This window comes from Astyanax mexicanus, chromosome 12 (assembly GCF_023375975.1).
Source record: "Astyanax mexicanus isolate ESR-SI-001 chromosome 12, AstMex3_surface, whole genome shotgun sequence".
Classification (NCBI taxonomy): Eukaryota; Metazoa; Chordata; class Actinopteri; order Characiformes; family Acestrorhamphidae; genus Astyanax; species Astyanax mexicanus.
Window position 1 is genome coordinate 15,744,284 of NC_064419.1, and position 18,912 is coordinate 15,763,195.

The 18,912-nt window shown below is 38.0% G+C and overlaps 1 protein-coding gene and 1 long non-coding RNA gene across 2 annotated transcripts; one reads left to right on the plus strand and one right to left on the minus strand.

The window, feature by feature from the left end:
• The first annotated feature begins 7,794 nt into the window (after window positions 1-7,794).
• LOC125806212 (uncharacterized) lies at window positions 7,795-13,517 on the plus strand. Its single transcript, XM_049486194.1, has 2 exons — window positions 7,795-8,863; window positions 11,384-13,517. The coding sequence occupies exons 1-2, from the start codon at window positions 8,030-8,032 to the stop codon at window positions 11,711-11,713; spliced, it is 1,164 nt and encodes a 387-aa protein (XP_049342151.1). The 5' UTR covers window positions 7,795-8,029; the 3' UTR covers window positions 11,714-13,517.
• Window positions 13,518-13,862: 345 nt separating this feature from the next.
• Window positions 13,863-17,637, minus strand: LOC125806213 (uncharacterized). Its single transcript, XR_007441501.1, has 3 exons — window positions 17,319-17,637; window positions 16,270-16,363; window positions 13,863-14,170 (listed from the first exon to the last, which is right to left on the minus strand). It is a non-coding gene; the product is annotated as an uncharacterized LOC125806213 (long non-coding RNA).
• Window positions 17,638-18,912: the final 1,275 nt, after the last annotated feature.

Below are 18,912 nucleotides of genomic sequence, written 5' to 3' on the forward strand. Positions count from 1 at the left end.
GAAGAGCACGGAGACCTGGAAGTAGGGTTGCAGCGGTAACCGGTTTCACGGTATACCATGGTATTAAAATGCACGGTTATCATACCGTGTGTGTTTGCTTATTACCGGTAAAACGCAAGCCAGCCGAGAAACTCACCCACGCATGCGCAACTCTGCTCCGCTTCAGCTTCTCAGCACACAGCGGTGAGAACAGCAGAAAGTGCATCAGACTAAACAAATCTCCGTCCGCCTAAAAAAAGGCTAAACTAAAATCAGCAGTGTGGGACTATTTCAGACACCCGCCGAACGCACCCGAGGATGGTTATCCGATTTGTGATCAATGTGGCCGTAAATTCACAGCTAAAGGTGGACATACGTCAAACCTGTTCTCCTATCTCAGAGAACACCACCCCGCTGTGCAGCGCAAAGTATGTGTTTAGTTTATAATTTTAATCTGAACCTAAATAAAACCTCTTTGTAGTCGTGCACAACCCACAAGCGCTGAGCTATAGAAATTTGGGCACGTGGGTACAGGCGTGAAGTGCGTGCTATGATGGATTCACATGTCCGTGTAAAGGTCCTGGCCGGACTGGATGTGAAAGACGCCATTCATTTACATGCGTTCATTTTCAAATTCTGACGTGCCTGTTTTTCATATGTTCAAACCAGACTCGATGTGAAAGCCTTAAAATAGACATCTCTATTGTGAGGATCATGTCAGAAATAAATCCCCTCTTTCTGCAGTATCTGGTTATATACCAACTTGGCAGTAAAACGGGCGTTTACAACAGTTGTTGATCAGACACTGACCCAGGCTCAGTTTATCAGATATTAAATAATTTAAACTTAAATAATTGTACTGAATATTTTAAATACAGAATCTTTACTTCTTAGAGGACATGTAATGTGTGTGTGTATGTGTGTGTGTGTGTGTGTGTGTGTGTGATGGTGTACACCTTATCTTTTTTTTTTAAGTAGACATTCAAATTATAATTGTTCTGTTCCAGGTTTCTACAATAAATAGTTAATTGAACAAAAAACCTTTGTTGTAATTTCTTTAAGGGTCAGTTTAATAATATATAACAAACTGTGATACCGTGATAACCGTGATACCGTGGTATTTTCTGAGACGGTTATCATACCGTGAAAATCTCATACCGTTACAACCCTACCTGGAAGTGCTCAAAACGTCCCTGCGCCAGCGCTTCGGCAAGACCCCTCCAACGCAAGTTCTTCGCCAACAATTAAGAGAGAGAAAGCGGGAAAAAGGAGAGAAGCTGAGCGTCCTCGCAGCGGAACTTCGAACGCTGGTGAGACAAGCTCTAGTGCCTGGCAGTCTCCAACGTCACGTGAGACTGTCGAAAGTGACAACGCTGAGCCAAGCAGTGGAGGAGGCAAAGAGAGTGGAGCTCATCCTCAAGAATCCGAGACCCGCGTCCTGTTATGTGGTGGAAGTGGAGGTAGCAGACGAGGTACGAGCAGCTCAAGTTCACACAGCGGAGGCCTCCCAAAGCACCCTGCGATGTTGGTGATGCAAGCGGCGCGGGCATAAAGCGAGCTGCCGCGCCGCGGAGCCGGCGGGAAACGAGAACGGGGCTCACCAGTGAGGGGTGGGGAGCTTCCAACGACAAGCACCCTCCTTACTGATACAGTGGTTGGCCGGCTGGGCACCAGGAACGGGCTGTGGCTGCGCTGCGTCATCCAAAGGCTGCCCGTGACAGCGCTAGTGGACACAGGCGCCACCGTGTGCCTGCTGCAAACTGGACTGGCCGCCAAGCTCAAGTCATCACCGTCAAGCCCCTGGGAAGAGACCGAAGTCATGCTGCGCTCTGTCACAGGAGAAAAGATTCACATGAGGGGCAAGAAAAGACTCAAGGTGGAGCTGGCACGTAAACTCCTCCAGCATGAATTCTGCCGGCATTTCTGCGTGGACTACCGCCGCCTGAATGCAGCAACGAAAGCGGACTCCTACCCTCTGCCCCGTATCGATGACGCGCTGGATAAAGTGGCCGGGTCGACTTGGTTCAGCTCGCTGGATCTGCACAGTGGATATTGGCAAGTGGAGCTGGTGCCGGAGGCGCGGGAAAAGACTGCGTTCACGCTGGGGTCTGGACTATGGCAGTTCCGCGTGATGCCATTCGGTTTGCGGAACGCGGCAGCCACCTTCGAGCGATTGATGGAGCGCGTCTTGGCCAACATCCCCAAAGAACGGTGCATCCTCTACCTGGATGACCTGCTCCCGCATGCGCCGACCTTTGACGAGGCTCTGGGCTGTTTGGAGCAAGTCATTGGCGCCATTAAAGCCGCCAACATCTGGCTGCACCCAAAGAAATGCCTTCTACTGCAGCGCAAGGTCCAGTTCCTGGGGCACATTGTCAGCAAAGACGGAGTGGCAACCGATCCCGGGAAAGTGCAAGCTGTCCGGCAGTGGCCAACGCCCCGTGACGTAAGCAAACTTCGGAGCTTCTTGGGGCTCGCCTCCTACTACAGGAGATTCGTTCAAGGCTTTGCGGACATCGCAGCGCCGCTCCACCGGCTGACAGACCAGACCAGACCACGCTCTGACCAATCACAGGACACAGCCTGCTCGCGTGTTTATTGGTGCGCATTTTGGTGCATTTACATTTATGCCTGTGTGAAACCAGACTAAACAGAGGGAGAAAACGCTCCAAGTAAACAAACTCATCAACTGATTCGGACCAGAGAAACAAACTACAGGTGTGAAAACGCCCTTAAACACCTTCCTCCGTGTAAATTCATGCACTGGGGAGCATGGTTGCCTCATGCAATGTGGTGGCCACACAATGGTTGTCAACCGTCCCGTAAAATCCAGAATCGTCCCGTATTTGGGCAGTAAAGTACACGTTCCGTATTGAATTGATCTGGGACGCGCTTTGTCCCGTATTTATGAGGTTAGTTATTAAGGCAGGTGATTTGTTTCAGAGACACCTCGCGGCGCTGCCCCCCTCCGCTGGAGAACAGCCACCCCTCCTAAACAGAGGCTGTGACTATCATTGGTCATGACACGGAGACTCACAACCAATCAGAAGCACAGCCTCTGTTCAGGAGTGGTTGTTCTCCAAGCAGAGGGGGGCAGCGAGGTGTCTTCAACTACGTTCTAAATCAATCCCTCCCTATCAGAGAACTAGTGCACTATTTACCACCGGTTAACACACAATATAGTGCACTATTCCTGTGATAGGATGTGATTTAGAAAGGAGAGACCAGTGCTAACGTACAACATTAAACAGCAGGCAGGGAGAGAAACGAGAGGCTGAAGAGAATACAGGGAGAGGGAGCAGTGTCATGGTTCCCTGTGCGACAGGCGTCTCCAGAAGCTGATATAGTATTAAATTCACATTAATAACAAAGCTTATTTGAAAGCATATATTATTTGTAAAATACCCATTTTATATATAATAAATAAAATAAATATTTATGTTATGAACAACATATTTCTGAACGAAACATACAGTACTACAAAGGTTTAAAGCACCTGGTGGAATTTCAGTAAAGAAAAAGCTTCTTATCTGTGAAGTAAGTTTTTAATAGCTCAGTAAAGCACAAGGATTACAATAAATCCAAACAGCGATATGATCTCTCTCTCTCTCTGTATATATATATATATATATATATATATATATATATATATATATTATATTATAGCGACCCTTATTTCATTTTCGAAAAGTTGGCAACCCTACGCCACACTGACACGCTGGCTCCAATATACATGGAAAGCCGTTTGGGTCTTTACGTCTACATTGACGTACGTGTTAACAAGTTTGAACATCTTAAGATGGCAAACCATGCTGTCTTTACACGTAACTTTAAACTTGGGTGCTACCACTGCATCTGCCTCTAAGGGGGGAAATACAAACACTCCAAAAAAGCCTTCCAAAGAACCACCCTGACCCCTGATCATAGCACCTTGCAAAAGAAGCTTACTCGTCTGATGCTCGTAAGTAATGCTACTGGGAGGTTTTACACATCTAAGGTAAATATATTTTAAGCTAAAGAATCTATTCAGTAGTGATTATATGCATGTCGGTTTTAATACTCTTTGTACTGAACGAAGCAGCGTGTTTTTAGTAGTTATTGCATTTGTCAGTCTGTCTGATTAAATCAATCTATAGAACTGCACAAAAGAGTAAAGATTAAGTAAAGATTTCAGAGAGCTCATTTAAATCTCCAGTTGTTTGTGTTACAAGATCTGGCAACCCTGGCCGTAGCACAAGAGTTAGCGCACAAGAAACGAATCAGCAGCGGCTCCAAGCTATAGCTGATAGATTTCAAGAGCTTGTTAATTGAGTATCTGCAACTGAAGGGGACTATGGTCGACAGGTTAGTTCAGTTTGCTTTTGATTTTGGGTTTGTGGGTCACAAAAAAACATATACATAGTATATAAAACTCAACAGAGCATCAGGTTGTATAAATATCTAGTAAATATATTTGGTGAAATTAAAATGATTTAGCGAACTGCAGTGCCGTAACCGTGAGCCAGCTGATTTGTTCTATCTGAAATAGCTTGTGTGGTTCCTCGCTTTTCTTTAAGGACCTGTGCACCGGTTGTGCTACCCTTCCGATTGTGCTACCCCAATGTATATTTATAAATAATATAACGTTATATTTAAAAATACAAAAATGAGCAAACTTTTATAAATATGCCTCCAACAGGATATTTAGATAAACTAACTAACTGACTAACTAACTCACTGTATCAAAAAGTAAAGTTAAGATAATTAGACGTTATTAGATACATATATTTTGTATTTTTATACAAAATCTACTTATCTACAATAGTGGGCACTGAACACACACAATCATAAGAAACAAAAATGCAAGCACCTATAATAGTACAATAAATTATATGCTTTATTTAACAATACGATACACAAACAGTGAGTGATAGAGGCTTAACGTTAAATGATAGAAGGTTAAGTGAGCACAGAGCTAAGACACTAACTTGGCTAACCTAAACTACAAAAACCATTTACTTATATCCTTTATTGAGTTTCGCTTGTTTGTTCCTCAATAGGTCCACGTTGGTTCTGGCAACATTGTCCTGCCTAAAGTGCGGGAAAAATGAGGAATAATAAAACCCATCCATTTTCGTAGCGGTGCTCCAAACCGGAAATAGGTTTACCCATCACATCGTCTGGAACTTGACCCCTAATTTTTGAGTGAGAAGGTGAGGCGAGATATCCCTTATTACAACCACTACCTGTGTTTCAAGGATGGAGTTTATCTATAAAGTGGAAATAGGAATAATGCATTAATCTAAAGCTAAGGTTTGTAAACTAACATTTAGCTAAATTTAAGTTTTACCCTCAAACTGAAAAATATGCGTGTATATTTTTTATTCTTCCACCATCTATACTGGTAGTTTCACTAGGCGAAGGCTGCACTATGTAGGCTTAGTTTGTTAAAAGTGAAAGAATTTGTGCTAATGAATCATGTGTACAGTCATAGTCCCTAGAAAGTCATTTTGTCTTTTTTTTTTTTTTAGACAGATAAATACTACAGTCAGGCCAAATAGCACCAATAAATAGTACGGGCAGTTTTTGAGAGTTGTCTCCTACTTTATTCCAATTTGATCTATTTATTAAATCTCATCATTTTCATCCCAACTTAATTCCATTCTTGAATATAGGATTACATCAATTCATATGGATATGTAGACACTTTAAGTGCAAGTACAATAAGTTGATATAAGGTGATGTAATCATATATCATAGATCAGAGACTGTAAAAAAGATGGACGGTGTATTGCTGTTCCCATTCATTCAATGAAAATTAAGCCATAATCTTCCGCCATGTTGGCGATCCTGAAACCCGAGTCTGCGCAGTAGAGACCAGAGGAGGGAGAAAGACTGTGGAGAGACAGCCTACTCATTTAAATAAACCCGCCCCTGAGGGCTGCCTCCACAGAGCTCACACAGTCTATGGTCTCACCCATAGTCATTGGTCCCACACCGGCTAGGTGTAATCCAGCCCTTTTACAATAACCACACATTTTTGAATAGCAAATAACGTTTTAAAAAATGAATTCTGTTGAGATATAAAAATTTGACAATATAAGCAAACGTTACACTGGCTGTTGCATTTAAATAATTTATTTATTTAAATTACAGTATATTGGAAAAAAAACGTGATTGAAAATTGTCTGTTTTGCCATTGAAACTATGGGGATGGGTGGGGTTAAACAGCTTTCTGCAACCGAACAACAGGGGGTGCCCGACCTGTGGTGGCTTCACTTTTGAGAGATGCTCTTTCCAGCTATACACAGTCTATGCATCATTTTGTACGCCATGTTGTTTATGCCCATATTTGGGGTTCCGTGTCTAAAAGGTCCAAGTAAATACGGAATTTGAATAGGCTTTTCAAAAACTGGCCTCTGCCACATTCTGTGATGAATAAATATGTTCAGAACCCTGTATGTTTTATTCTGTGTACATTTTACTCCTAAATATCACTGGATTCTCTGAATTTCGAGATTGTTTAAGGGGAGTAATTAGAAAAATGTTAAAGCTAATGCTTTACTGACTTCACAGCACAGCGGCTAGAAATGACCCCGGACTGGATTCTGCATAACAACAGCAACTCCGGTCAGATCACGTTTTGGATTATTATGCTTCTTCACAGAGGATCATTAAAGCATTTAAACAGGTGAAAACTCTTCCAGTAATGCTGAGCAGTGTGATGTTGAGCAGTGTATTCTGTGTTAGAGCTTTAAAAGACAGATAATAAGAGAAAGTGGTTCTAAGTTCAGGATCAGCGCTTCACTGAAGGGTTTAGTATTTAATTACGGTCATTAGTTTATACTAATTACAACACCTGACCCAAATAATCAACTAACAACTAACTAATTAACTAATTACCTGCCCTCACTGAGGCCATAACGAATCAGAAACACCAATTTATTTCACTGCATAATAAAGACGGTAAATGTTAAAACGCTTTACAGCAGGTTCTGGAGTATTACTGACCTGTTTTAGTGATTTTATGCTGTGACACTCTCAGCTCTCCTCAGTAAGGGCAGTTAGTTCATTAGTTGGCTCAGCTGCGTTTAATACGCTGTATAGTTACGTCTGGAGTTAGCAGGAATAACTGAGTTAGTTAGCTCACAAGCTAACAGCAGCAGCTAACAACTGCATGAATAATGGAGTTAGTTAGCTCACAAGCTAACAACACCAGGAATAACGGAGTTAGTTAGCTAACAACAGCAGGAATAATGGAGTTAGTTAGCTCACTTGGCTAACAGCAGCAGGAAGAGTCACAGAGGAATATATTTCCGTTTTTAGAGCTAGATATGCGGACGTTTTCGTTTGTTTCCACCCTGAATAACCTCAGAATTATAACTACGTGGTTTAGTGGACACGGCTGCCAGGTAAGACTGTTGAAGGCTACTGAAGACTGTTAAAGGCTATTGGAGGTTATTGAAAGAGTTATTGGGGGCAGAAATCAGTACAGGCAGGTTAGATAAGTGAGCATATTTACGTCCTCTCTGCGTAGAATATGCAGCGCTGTCACATTTTCATAAAAGAAAACAGGCTTCTTCCCTGTTGTACTGTTTATTAACATTATTAAAACAGATTTTGCTCATTCCATTTAATTAAAAGCTCTGTTTTATTACTGTAACGTAACTTACTAAAAAAAATTGGAGTTTAAATCAGGTCCGGGCTTAAATTAAATGTTATGTTATTAAATGTTAAATTAAATATGAGGGCGGACAGGGTCAGGCTGGATTTTTTAGCCCAATATAAGCTCTAGCTTACGACGGCGTTTTAGGGCCATACAAAAAATAAATAAAAACTGTTCACTTCGAGAATAAAGACGTAATATTACGAGAATAATCTCGTAATATTACGAGAAAAAAGGCGTAATATTACGAGAAAAAATACGTAATATAACAAGAAAAAAAGTCATAATATTACGAGAATAATCTCGTAATATTACGAGAAAAAAGACGTAATATTACTAGATTAAAGTGGCATTACAGCCAGGAAAGTCGCATTATTATGGACAAAGCAATGTCCTCCTGTTAAAATGAGGGACGTTGAGGATTTGGTAAAGTTATACTTTCGTATGGGTTTCACCAATAAAGAAATACTCAATCTGCTGGCCCATCACGACAGGATTGTTATTAGTATTAGAACACTGAAACGTTTGTGCAAGAAACTGTTTTTATTCAGAAGAAAGAACCAGACGGACTTGGAGGAAATAATCTCCTTTGTTGAAGGAGAACTCGCAGGCAGTGGCCGACTACAGGGCTATCGGTGGTTACATCTCCGTGCCATTCGAAGAGGGTATGTAGTTTCACAGGAGATGATGAGAATGGTAATCAAGATGATTGATCCTGAAGGAGTGGAGCTGCGGCGTGCTCGGCGTCTTCGTCGCCGGCAGTACAGCAACCGAGGCCCTAACGCTTTATGGCATATGGACTCGTATGATAAACTAAAACCATATGGAATCGCTATAAATGGTTGCATTGACGGATTTAGTCGGTATGTCATGTGGATGGAAGCGTACAATACAAACAGCGACCCAAAGGTAATTGCGGACTACTTCATAGCCACAGTAGCACGGGTTGGAGGATGCCCCGAGCGCATGCGGGCCGACCCAGGCACCGAAAATAGTCATGTGAGGGATATGCAGCTGTTCCTGCGCAGGAATCACTCGGACCATTACGCCAGTGAGAGAAGTTTTGTTTATGGATGCAGCACGGCAAACCAACGCATCGAATCCTGGTGGGGAATTCTGCGAAAGCAAGCTGGACAATTCTGGATGGATATTTTTCAGACACTCAGAGATGATGGACATTTTTCTGGAGACTTCTTGGACAAGAATTTGATACAATTCTGCTTCCTAAACCTAATTCAGGTAGGCTTTAGTCAAAATATATACTTTCTGTATACATATATTTGCAATCTTTATGAATAGCTGCACACCCCATCTAAGTGACCCTGTCTAATCAATAAATACACACCAGAAATTAATACATTATTTAATATTATGTATAAATTATGTATAATAATACTGAAAAATAAGACGAGAGTTTGGAGTCCAATAGTACATAAACATCACACACAGTTCTTATTAAATAACTGCTTAAAATGTGAATTGTTTATTGAATTAATAGAGCAATTTATTAAAAATGGGAATCATTTATTAAATTAATAGAGCAATTTATTAAAAACAGGGAATTGTTTGTTTAGTTTAACAGAAGAATTTATTAAAACTGACTGCATTATTTATTAAATTATTACATTAAGAGAATCTTTGTTTATTAAATCAAGAGTATGATTTACTATATTTAAGTAAATATATTCATTATATCCAAGGAATGATTTATTATATTGAGGTAACATTTTTTTAAATTATGGAAATATATATGTTTTTGAATTAAGGGAATGATCTCCATAGCAGCGCCGAGGTCTTTCCGCTCTCCGTGGCTAAAGAGAGCGGAGCGGTCTGCGTTTAGCCACGGAGAGCGGAGAGACCTCGGCGCTGCTATGGAGATAATTCCCTTAATTCAAAAACATATATATTTCCATAATTTAATTTTTTTACCTCAATATAATAAATCATTCTTTGGATATAGTTTTAATAAATTATTCTGTTAAACTGAATAAATGATTCCCTGTTATATTTTTTTCTGTTAAATTGAGTAAATAATTCCTAGTTTTAGTAAATTCTTCTGTTAAACTGAACAAACAATTCCCTATTTTTCTAAATTGTTCTGTTAATTTAATAAATAATTCACAGTTTTAATAAATTGTTCTGTTAATTTAATATTTTATATATTTTATAAAATTTTATACTTAGTATAATTCCCTCAGTTTACATAAATTGTTCTATTAATTTAATAAACAATTCCCATTTATATAAGAAGCAGTTATTTAATAAGAACTGTGCGTCTCAAGAGGCCTATTATTTTCTATAGCTGATCTGATCTGATCCTGAACTCTTTGACTCGAACCCTCAAAGTCCCACCTTATATGCTCAAAACTCTCACATCTGGAAACGTAACATGAGCTCATATATAGCGCACATACATTGCTGTATTCGAAATGGCATACTACTATACTACATACTGCATACTGAGTATGTACTGCATACTACACACTGCCCAGTATGCCGTATGCATTACGGCAACACTTTTGATCACCCTACACAGTCACGTGACACACCACAGTCACATCCGAATTGCTCAGAGTGAATTATAAACAGAAAGAACATGAAAAATATCCTACCTTCCCATTATTAAACTAGGAGGACAACAAAGAGGTCTGCACTGCCATCCAGAACAGCAATTGCTGCTTTTATTCAATGTAAATGCATTTAACAAAATTATAACAACCATTTAGCAGCAGCCCCCAACCCAAGTATGTCCACTTATATTTAAATACGTTTTCATATTTATTTTAATAGATTACTATTTTCATCCATGTAAATACCAACAAGATTTAAACAAACTCTCATTCATATTTACACAACCTCAGCAAAAAAAGAAACACATTGCATAATTGAAACTATTTTATTTATTTGTATTCGAATTTATTAATCCATTAAATATGTACTTATGAATAATTAATAATAATTTATGAATTAATAATGAATTATGAATAATTCAATAATAAACACATGGTATGGTATGAACAAGCGAAAAACACAAATAATCTGTTTGGTTTAAAAGCCACATTTATTCAATGTTCATTGAATTATTTATTCAATGAACAGAACTATTTATTAAAACTAATGGAATTATTTATTCAGTGAACAGAACTATTTATTAAAACTAATGGAATTATTTATTCAATGGACAGAACTATTTATTAAAACGAAGGGAATTATTTATTCAATGAACAGAACTATTTATTAAAACGAAGGGAATTATTTATTCAATGGACAGAACTATTTATTAAAACGAAGGGAATTATTTATTCAATGAACAGAACTATTTATTAAAACGAAGGGAATTATTTATTCAATGAACAGAACTATTTATTAAAACGAAGGGAATTATTTATTCAATGGACAGAACTATTTATTAAAACGAAGGGAATTATTTATTCAATGAACATATTCGAATATTCGCTACCAATCAGTGCCGAATATCGGGAGCTCAAAAAACGCTATTCGGGCCAGCCCTAATTTGTTCATGATATATTGGTCATTGAATGGAAGTACAATAGAGGTGTACCTAAAACACACAGTGGTGCATAAGAATCAAAACTGACCACACATTTGACCTCAAATGATTTTAATGAACTTTTTTTTATCAAAAAATAAAAATTGAAGTTTTTGAGTGACAAACATCAAACTGCTGCAGGTAAAATTTTTTGTATAGGCTTTTTTGACCCAGGTTGTCTTACATTCTACATATTTATGTTTATGCAGGAGGAACTTGATGAAGTTGTAAGAACATGGAATTCCCATCTAATCAGACCAAGACGGGGACAAGGGACGCACAGGGGACGCCCAATTCTGATGTTCTGCATGCCACAGATTTACAGTTCCGGGGAAGACAAAATTAAGTCTGTTCTTCCAGAAGAGGTAGCTGTTTGCAAAGAGGAATGCACCCCAAAGGACCAGTACCCCTGTGATGAAACAATCTTTGAGCTATGTGCTCTTCTTATAGATGAAAATGGTTGGGATGCTCCTGTTGATGCATACCATGCAGCTGAACTTTACACTCTCTTAAGAACTGAAATACTAGAGAACATATAGAAGTTCTCAACACCAGCATTCTACTGCCCTGTAGAGTTCATTTCAGTCCAAACAAAACACTCCATAGCATGGACAGATTGATGATTTGCTGTGTGCTGAAGCTGCCTGAAACTGAAAGACTGTTGTGTGCTATCTTAAAAAAAATCTCTTCAATATAAAATGTCAAGGTAACTGTAAAAATAAAATATAAAACTGCATTTAAGCCATTTTTTCTTTTTTAGTAGTTATTACTGACAGAACAAGTGCAACATAATACTGTATCAAACTAAACATATTAAACAATTCAACAATGCATGACATTAGTGTGTAAGAACATCTAATTGGAGAATGTTTGCATAACATTTTGCAATACATTATTATGTATCTATAACAATGCATGTGTTTGCATTCTTACTGCAAAAGTAACACATGTATTTATGACTGTTAGAACTATGTTTGTAGAAAAAGACGCCCAGGCTTTAAAAAAAAAATATTTGGCATCAAATTTCATTACTACACAATGTCCATCACCCAGATGTTGCTTTCTAGAACAGCATTGAATTCAGCGCGGAAGTCGGGAAAATGATCGTAGCTCTCAGAGAGATGTATGAGCATCCCACATGTACGCCCAATAGGCCTCCTTGTGAAATCACTCTGGTGAATGAAGTCTACGCCGATAGTACTTGACACCACCAAATCAGAGCCTGTGCAGAACCTCAGAAATCTTCCAAGCTTGTCTTCATCAAGTTCTCTGACATATCTTCTCAAGTGTGTGGCAACCTCTGCTTGCTTTGACGTCATTTCTGTTGGAAACATTAACATTTTTGCCACTTTTTTTGGAGTTGGTTTCAGGTCACTGTACATCTTGGTCAGTTCCTCGCAACTAAGAGTTGTCTGTAGCTGTGTTACCTCCCTCCAGCAGTCAATGACAAACATTGGTTTTTGCACAAGTTCCTTATGAGAGATCTCATTGAGTATTTCAGCCAAAGTGGCAGCAGTGACATGCCTTCTGCATTCAAAAGTGTTGAGAATTTCCAAAAGGTCATCAAGATCGACAGAAGTGAAGTCATCTAGTGCTCGACATAGGATATCTCGATCTTGGCAGCTCACAAACTGCAGAAAATGTGCCCTCAGATCACTACACACAGTCCCAAAAAAGACCTCTTCAAGAAAAGGTAGAGCCAGCTTGACTGGTATGTATTTGCAATCTTGAAATCCTTTGAGAAGAATTCGCCCAACTGCCTTCCACTTCTCAGCAGTGAAATCATGCCTGAGGAAAGGCACCTTCAGGGTTGTTCCAAGGGTACAGCGTTCATAGAATTCTGTCCAGAAGCAACTGTAGACATCCCTAAGAACACCTGACCCAGCACCAGCTTCCAATGAGCTGTCAGGAAGCAGGCGTTTCACTGTCAATGATGCATTCATAATCTCAGGATCAGAAAATGCCTCTATCATCTCAGCAAAACTGTTTGAGTAGTGTAAGACCAAAATCCTAGGAGACAAGGCTTGAGGGGAGCTGTGAGGTAACTCTTCAGGCTGATAGGGCAATGTGTCACTGAGAGAATCATTGTCAACTATTTGTTGTGCACCAAAAGAGATCTCAGGGTCATACACATCTGCTCTAATGGCATGTGAAACGGTTTCTTCGACAGAATATTCTAGTTCCACAGACAAAGTAATGGGATCCCTGATGTCATCAACAAATGTGTTTGCAACATGATCAGTGCTAGCATGTAAGTGTGTATTCACTGAGGATTGTGTGGCCTCAATTTGCTCAGAAACAAAAAACACCTCTGGGAATGAATCTTCAGATCCTCCTCTTTGATCTTGCACATCTCTCTCTGGTGTGGACCTTAGTCTATCACTATGTGTCAATTGATCAGACTCTAAAAGGGCACTAGCTTGGTCACAGTTTTTGACAGACTCTTCATTCAGCACTGCTTTGGGTTGAGTTGCTATGTAAAAGCGCAGGATGGGGAGTTTGACAGTATTATATATCATTTCAACAGAATTATCCTTGGGAAAGGGATTTTGCTTGAAGTCCCAAACATCAAAGTCAAAGTTGGATTCGTGACCTTTGCTAGACTTGCCATCTGGAAAAAATAAGGCCTTTCCTTCTTTCAGTATGTCACTGAAGCCTGACTGAACATTCATTGGCACTTTTCTTGTTCCTCCACCTTGTTTTGCTCTGATCTGTTTTGTGATATTACTGTCCGTGTGAACCCATCCGATTTCAACCATGCGTTTTGACTTTTTTGCTCGATGCACTTTGTTTGAACTTTGTGGCTCCTCCTCACCTTGGTCTTTTTCCTTCCTAACTTTGAGTTTTTCCCTCAGTTTTTCAAAAAGACCCAACTTTCGTTTTGAGGAGGTTGTCTTCCGCCTGCAAAAATTGAACAAAGCAATTCGGTCTCCATATGAGGGGAGGTAATCGGCCAGTTCTGCATCTTCCATTAGAATGATGACATCTCTGTCAATCTGTAAGAGAGTTAAGGAATTAAAAAAAATGATGTCACATATAAGATCAAAAACAAAATGTATTTTCAAGTTGAATGGATATATATTTAATTTTTACCATTTTTAAACTTAAAGAACTAATTTCCAGATGTTGATGCAGCTTTCTGTACCTGATATATTCTATATGAGGAATACTAGGTTATATTATATATCATAGGTCGGCAATAGGCGGCCGGCAGTCCAGATGTGGCCCGTGCATTATTATTATATTATATTATATTATATTATATTATATTATATTATATTATATTATATTATATCTTATTTATTTTATAGCTTTAGTTCATAAATCAGAAACATGTGAAGATTTTATGGGATGTTTTTGAGGTAAATATCAGCCACCTTGTGAACACAATGACAAACGCCCTGAAACAGTGGTAAACCAGCTTGGGGAAGGAAACTCCGCTCATCATGGAAACGATTTTTTGTGCTTTGTAATATGAATTTTATATCAATGTCATACTAAAATATGCACCAGTATAGTAAACGGTTTATGACAAAGCTGGGATATCTAAAAAATTAAATGTTTAAAATTCATAATAAAAAAACAAACTTTCTAGAGTTAAAATATTGTTATGCACAGTGTTTATGTTTTATTAAACTCATCAAAATATACAACATTTCTGGTATGCCGTGCTTGGTTCGCAACCACAAAGTAAAACGTAGAGATTTGACTGTAGTTAGAGTTTCTCTTCCTGAGCCCGACCCAACGCCCGGCCGATGCCCGACCCGCAGCTCCCCGTGTTTAAATGAAAAACTTGCACGTGCACTGCATATCTGGCGGGGATGAGGATGTGTGCCAGGCAAGATTATGGACACTTTTGGGGGCAGAAATGATGAAGTACAGCTCCTACAGCTCAGAATTGTAGTTAAAAGGTCAGTTTTAAAGTTCTACCTACTAAATTAATGTCGCATCTAAATCTAAGTGTTCTTGATTTGACAAAAAACATGTATTTAGTCTTAAAACGGTGTCGTTCAGCTGCAGACAGCAGAGTGGTCGGCGTTTAGTTTTAATAAATTGTTCTGTTAAATTGAATAAATAATTCCCAGTTTAATAAATTCTTCTGTTAAACAGAATAAATAATTCCCTCAGTTTACATGAATTGTTCTATTAATTTAATCAACAATTACCAGTTTTAATAAAATGTTTTATTTTAATAAATAATTATTTATTAAGAACTGTGTGTCTCAAGAGGCCTATCATTTTCAATAGCACTGCTTTAAATTAAGCGTTGAAACTGAGAGAAATAGCAGCATAAACATAAACAAATTAGCCTGTTTAAAGCCTATAAAACCAGATGCGGTAATCGCTCAGTGCTGCACAATGCGTTCAAATATGTCGCGGTGGTAACGCGGCGGTAACGTGCCTGTGAAGTGCAAACATTCATATTTGGTATATTTTGAAGTATTTCATTCTAGTGCTTTGAATGCACAACACAGATGCAGTATGTTCAATGTAAAAATAAAAATAACAGCACTGATTTAGCAGAAGCACTGACTTTGTACAATACTGTATCATACACAATGTTCATTGTTCAAAGACAACTTTATATACTATGACCAGCTGGATCTAAAGCTGCTGGACCCAAATGTAAGTACTTAGTCTATTTAAATTCAACAACAGTAATCTATATGTACACAGAAACTGCGCTGCTTCTAGTCTGAAATGAGCTTAAGCCCCGCGGTAACGTCATGGTGACATTTGTTCACACAAATAAAACAAGTAAAAATCAAGAATCAACTTCGTCCCCGCTTCCTTTTTTAAAAATTCCTTTTTAATTGGACCATTAAATAAAAAGCACAAAATACAAGCCGTTATTTGTTTTTTTGGTATTATATATATATATTTTTAATTTTCTGATTTTGATTCTCAATTGAATATCAAATGAACGAATGACACACGGATTGTTATTGAGTAACGGAAATTGTTCTATGTAGAACTATTAACACTCAAAGAACCATTGGTTATTTGCATGAAACTTTTTTTCCTGCATGTTGATGTAAAATGTGTTGTATATGTAAAATTGCCTATTGGTTTAATCTTACAAACACAACAGTACCTTTTGCTTTTCCATTAATTCAATGACTTCTTCTGAGACGCCTCTCTGCCTCAAAAAGGTAATAACTTCAGTAAGTGTCTCTGCCATCATGCAACTGCAGAATAAAATACAAATACAAGTTGGAAAAGACTGCAAGTAACACCACATGAAATGAAATAATGACGTTTTACTATCAATTTTCTATTTTCGCATTTCTGCACAGAAGAGCAGAATAAGAATTATAATTAGACTTTTTTAAAATTTACAAAGAACAACAGATTACAACAAAGAACTACACATTATAAAAACCTTAAAAATTCTAAAATAAAATCTAAAAAGCTCCTAAACACTGAAATAATGTCCACATTGTCTTATGTGAAAAAAATATAATCACTGTAATTTTTCTACACTTCAGTGCCATTACTCATTGTATCTAAATTAACAGCAATGCAGTCAGTTTCCCAATACAAACAGATAACTGTCATTTATCAGCATAATGTAGTATTTTCTGTCAAACTGCCTACTCATCTAAGTGAGTGTTATCATATCAGACCAGCATATTCAGGTGTACAAATAATTTAAGACCTTAAATAAACTACAGCACACTGTAAAACCTAACTGCATTTCTTACTGAACTAATTAAGTTAAGAAAACTTAAATATTACAGAAACCTGGCATCACTTATATTGATAAAGTTAAACTAACACAAAAATGATTTGTTCCCATAAAAAACTTTATTGATTTAAGTTAATATGGATTTATTCAAAAACTTAATGTTTACTGTTTTCTAATAAGTATTGTCAACTAAGGTCATTTTGACGCAAAGTTAGAAATGGTCTAGAAATACATGCATTTTATTTAAACTGCAAATATGTTTTTGGTTATAACACAAAAAGGACAGTACACAAATATCACTCAAACAGCAAAAGCAAAGGACAATTATCTGGGGTTCTGTCCTAATTAACTAATTTGTTGGCTATTTGGTTAATATTGAAAACAAAACTAACTTTACTGTGGTACAAGTAACATCAGATAATCTTGGATTAATCGAACCACTGGGATAACATTACCCTGAAATGATGTGGCTTAACAGCAGGTTACCGTAGACCCCACTCCAGCTAACCTGCTGAGCTCTGCATTCGCGCCATGTAAAATACCTAGGCTACCGGTGGCGACGCCAGCACAGTAAAATCTGGACACTGTCTTAGTTAACTGTAAGAAAAGAGCATCAAGCAGCAGGTTAGAAATATACCTACCTCTTAATTGATGGTAAACACAGCAGGCCTCATGACAACTCATGAGCGGAAAAGGCTCATTTCTGTCCTGGCTTCTAAACAGGCAGCCCTCTGCAACTAACTACTTCACCTACTTTTCCCTCAAAATACTAGATTTTTTTTTAATATTACGTCTTTTTTCTCGTAATATTACGAGATTATTCTCGTAATATTATGACTTTTTTTCTTGTTATATTACGTATTTTTTCTCGTAATATTACGCCTTTATTCTCGAAGTGAACAGTTTTTATTTATTTTTTGTATGGCCCTAAAACGCCGTCGTACTAGCTGGAGCGCTAGAGTACTTTTTTTCTTATTAAAATAATATTTTATTAGTTATATATTAACAGTAAATATGAGCTATTTTAAGCTGTAAGCTGACTCTGAAGAACAGACCGTGAGGCGGCTGATGTTGGGACACATTCTTGCGTTGTTGTCTTATAACTATTTACACACAACTTCTATCTCCTAAAGTGTAAATTACCAGTGTTTGCTTAGGCGTGGATGTAATTAGGGGGGAATCTGTACCAGGGTTGCCTAGCACCTGTGTGACATTAATGTGGCATTTGGCGCCGCCTAAGATCGGTATCGGCGATCGCCCGGAGATTAAAGACGATCTGCGACCAAAATTGGTCCCAAAAAGACTGATCAGTCTATCTCTACTTAAAATTTAAATTGTTTAAAAGGAAACCTTAATGCTGAGACATATAGGCCCCATATGGTATAACGTTTAATACTAGTTAGATGTTGAATTAACTGACAACCTGTTCAAGTAAGGAACAGCATCTTTATTTAGAAAAAAAATGTTGCCGATTTCTTTTTCATTTATTCAGCATTCCAATTTGCTTTATATGTCACATTTTAATAATTGAACATATGTAATGCTTTGAGTCTTAACAGCCAGGATTCTCTTTAGCATCGTAAAGTAGCTTTTATTTTTTAAGGAACTTGTTGCATTTCTGTCTTATTTTTCTGATCACCATTGCTACTATGTTTATAGATTTATTTAAAAACAATAAACTTTATTGTGTATTAGTCTTGTTGTAGTCTTAAATTTAAACATCAGCTTTCTAATATGCAAGAGACAATATACACTATGATAAATGAGTAAAGGAAATGTAAAATGTTTTCAATCTTTATATTTTTATCTTCTCCTCAACAGCGGGATCATCAGTGAAAATAGTTGTGGTGCCAGAGGCTGCTTTTATTGGAAAAAAGAAGAGCAGAATTCCCTGCTTTCAGAGTAGAATCCACCAATTGGAGCTTATTTCTGTCTGTCCAGCTGCTATAAAAGCCTGTTCTGTGCTAAGAAGATCAGCCGTTTACATCAGAAAAATGGTATGCTACTGTCACTTTAGTAAAATTTAAACTTAACCTAATTTCATGTTTT

Bases quoted from the DNA above. Each gene is read 5' to 3' on its own strand.
- LOC125806212 (XM_049486194.1), top strand. From the start codon at position 8,030: ATGAGGGACGTTGAGGATTTGGTAAAGTTATACTTTCGTATGGGTTTC. The intron at 8,864-11,383 runs GTAGGCTTTAGT...ATGTTTATGCAG, and splicing joins GCTTCCTAAACCTAATTCAG to GAGGAACTTGATGAAGTTGT.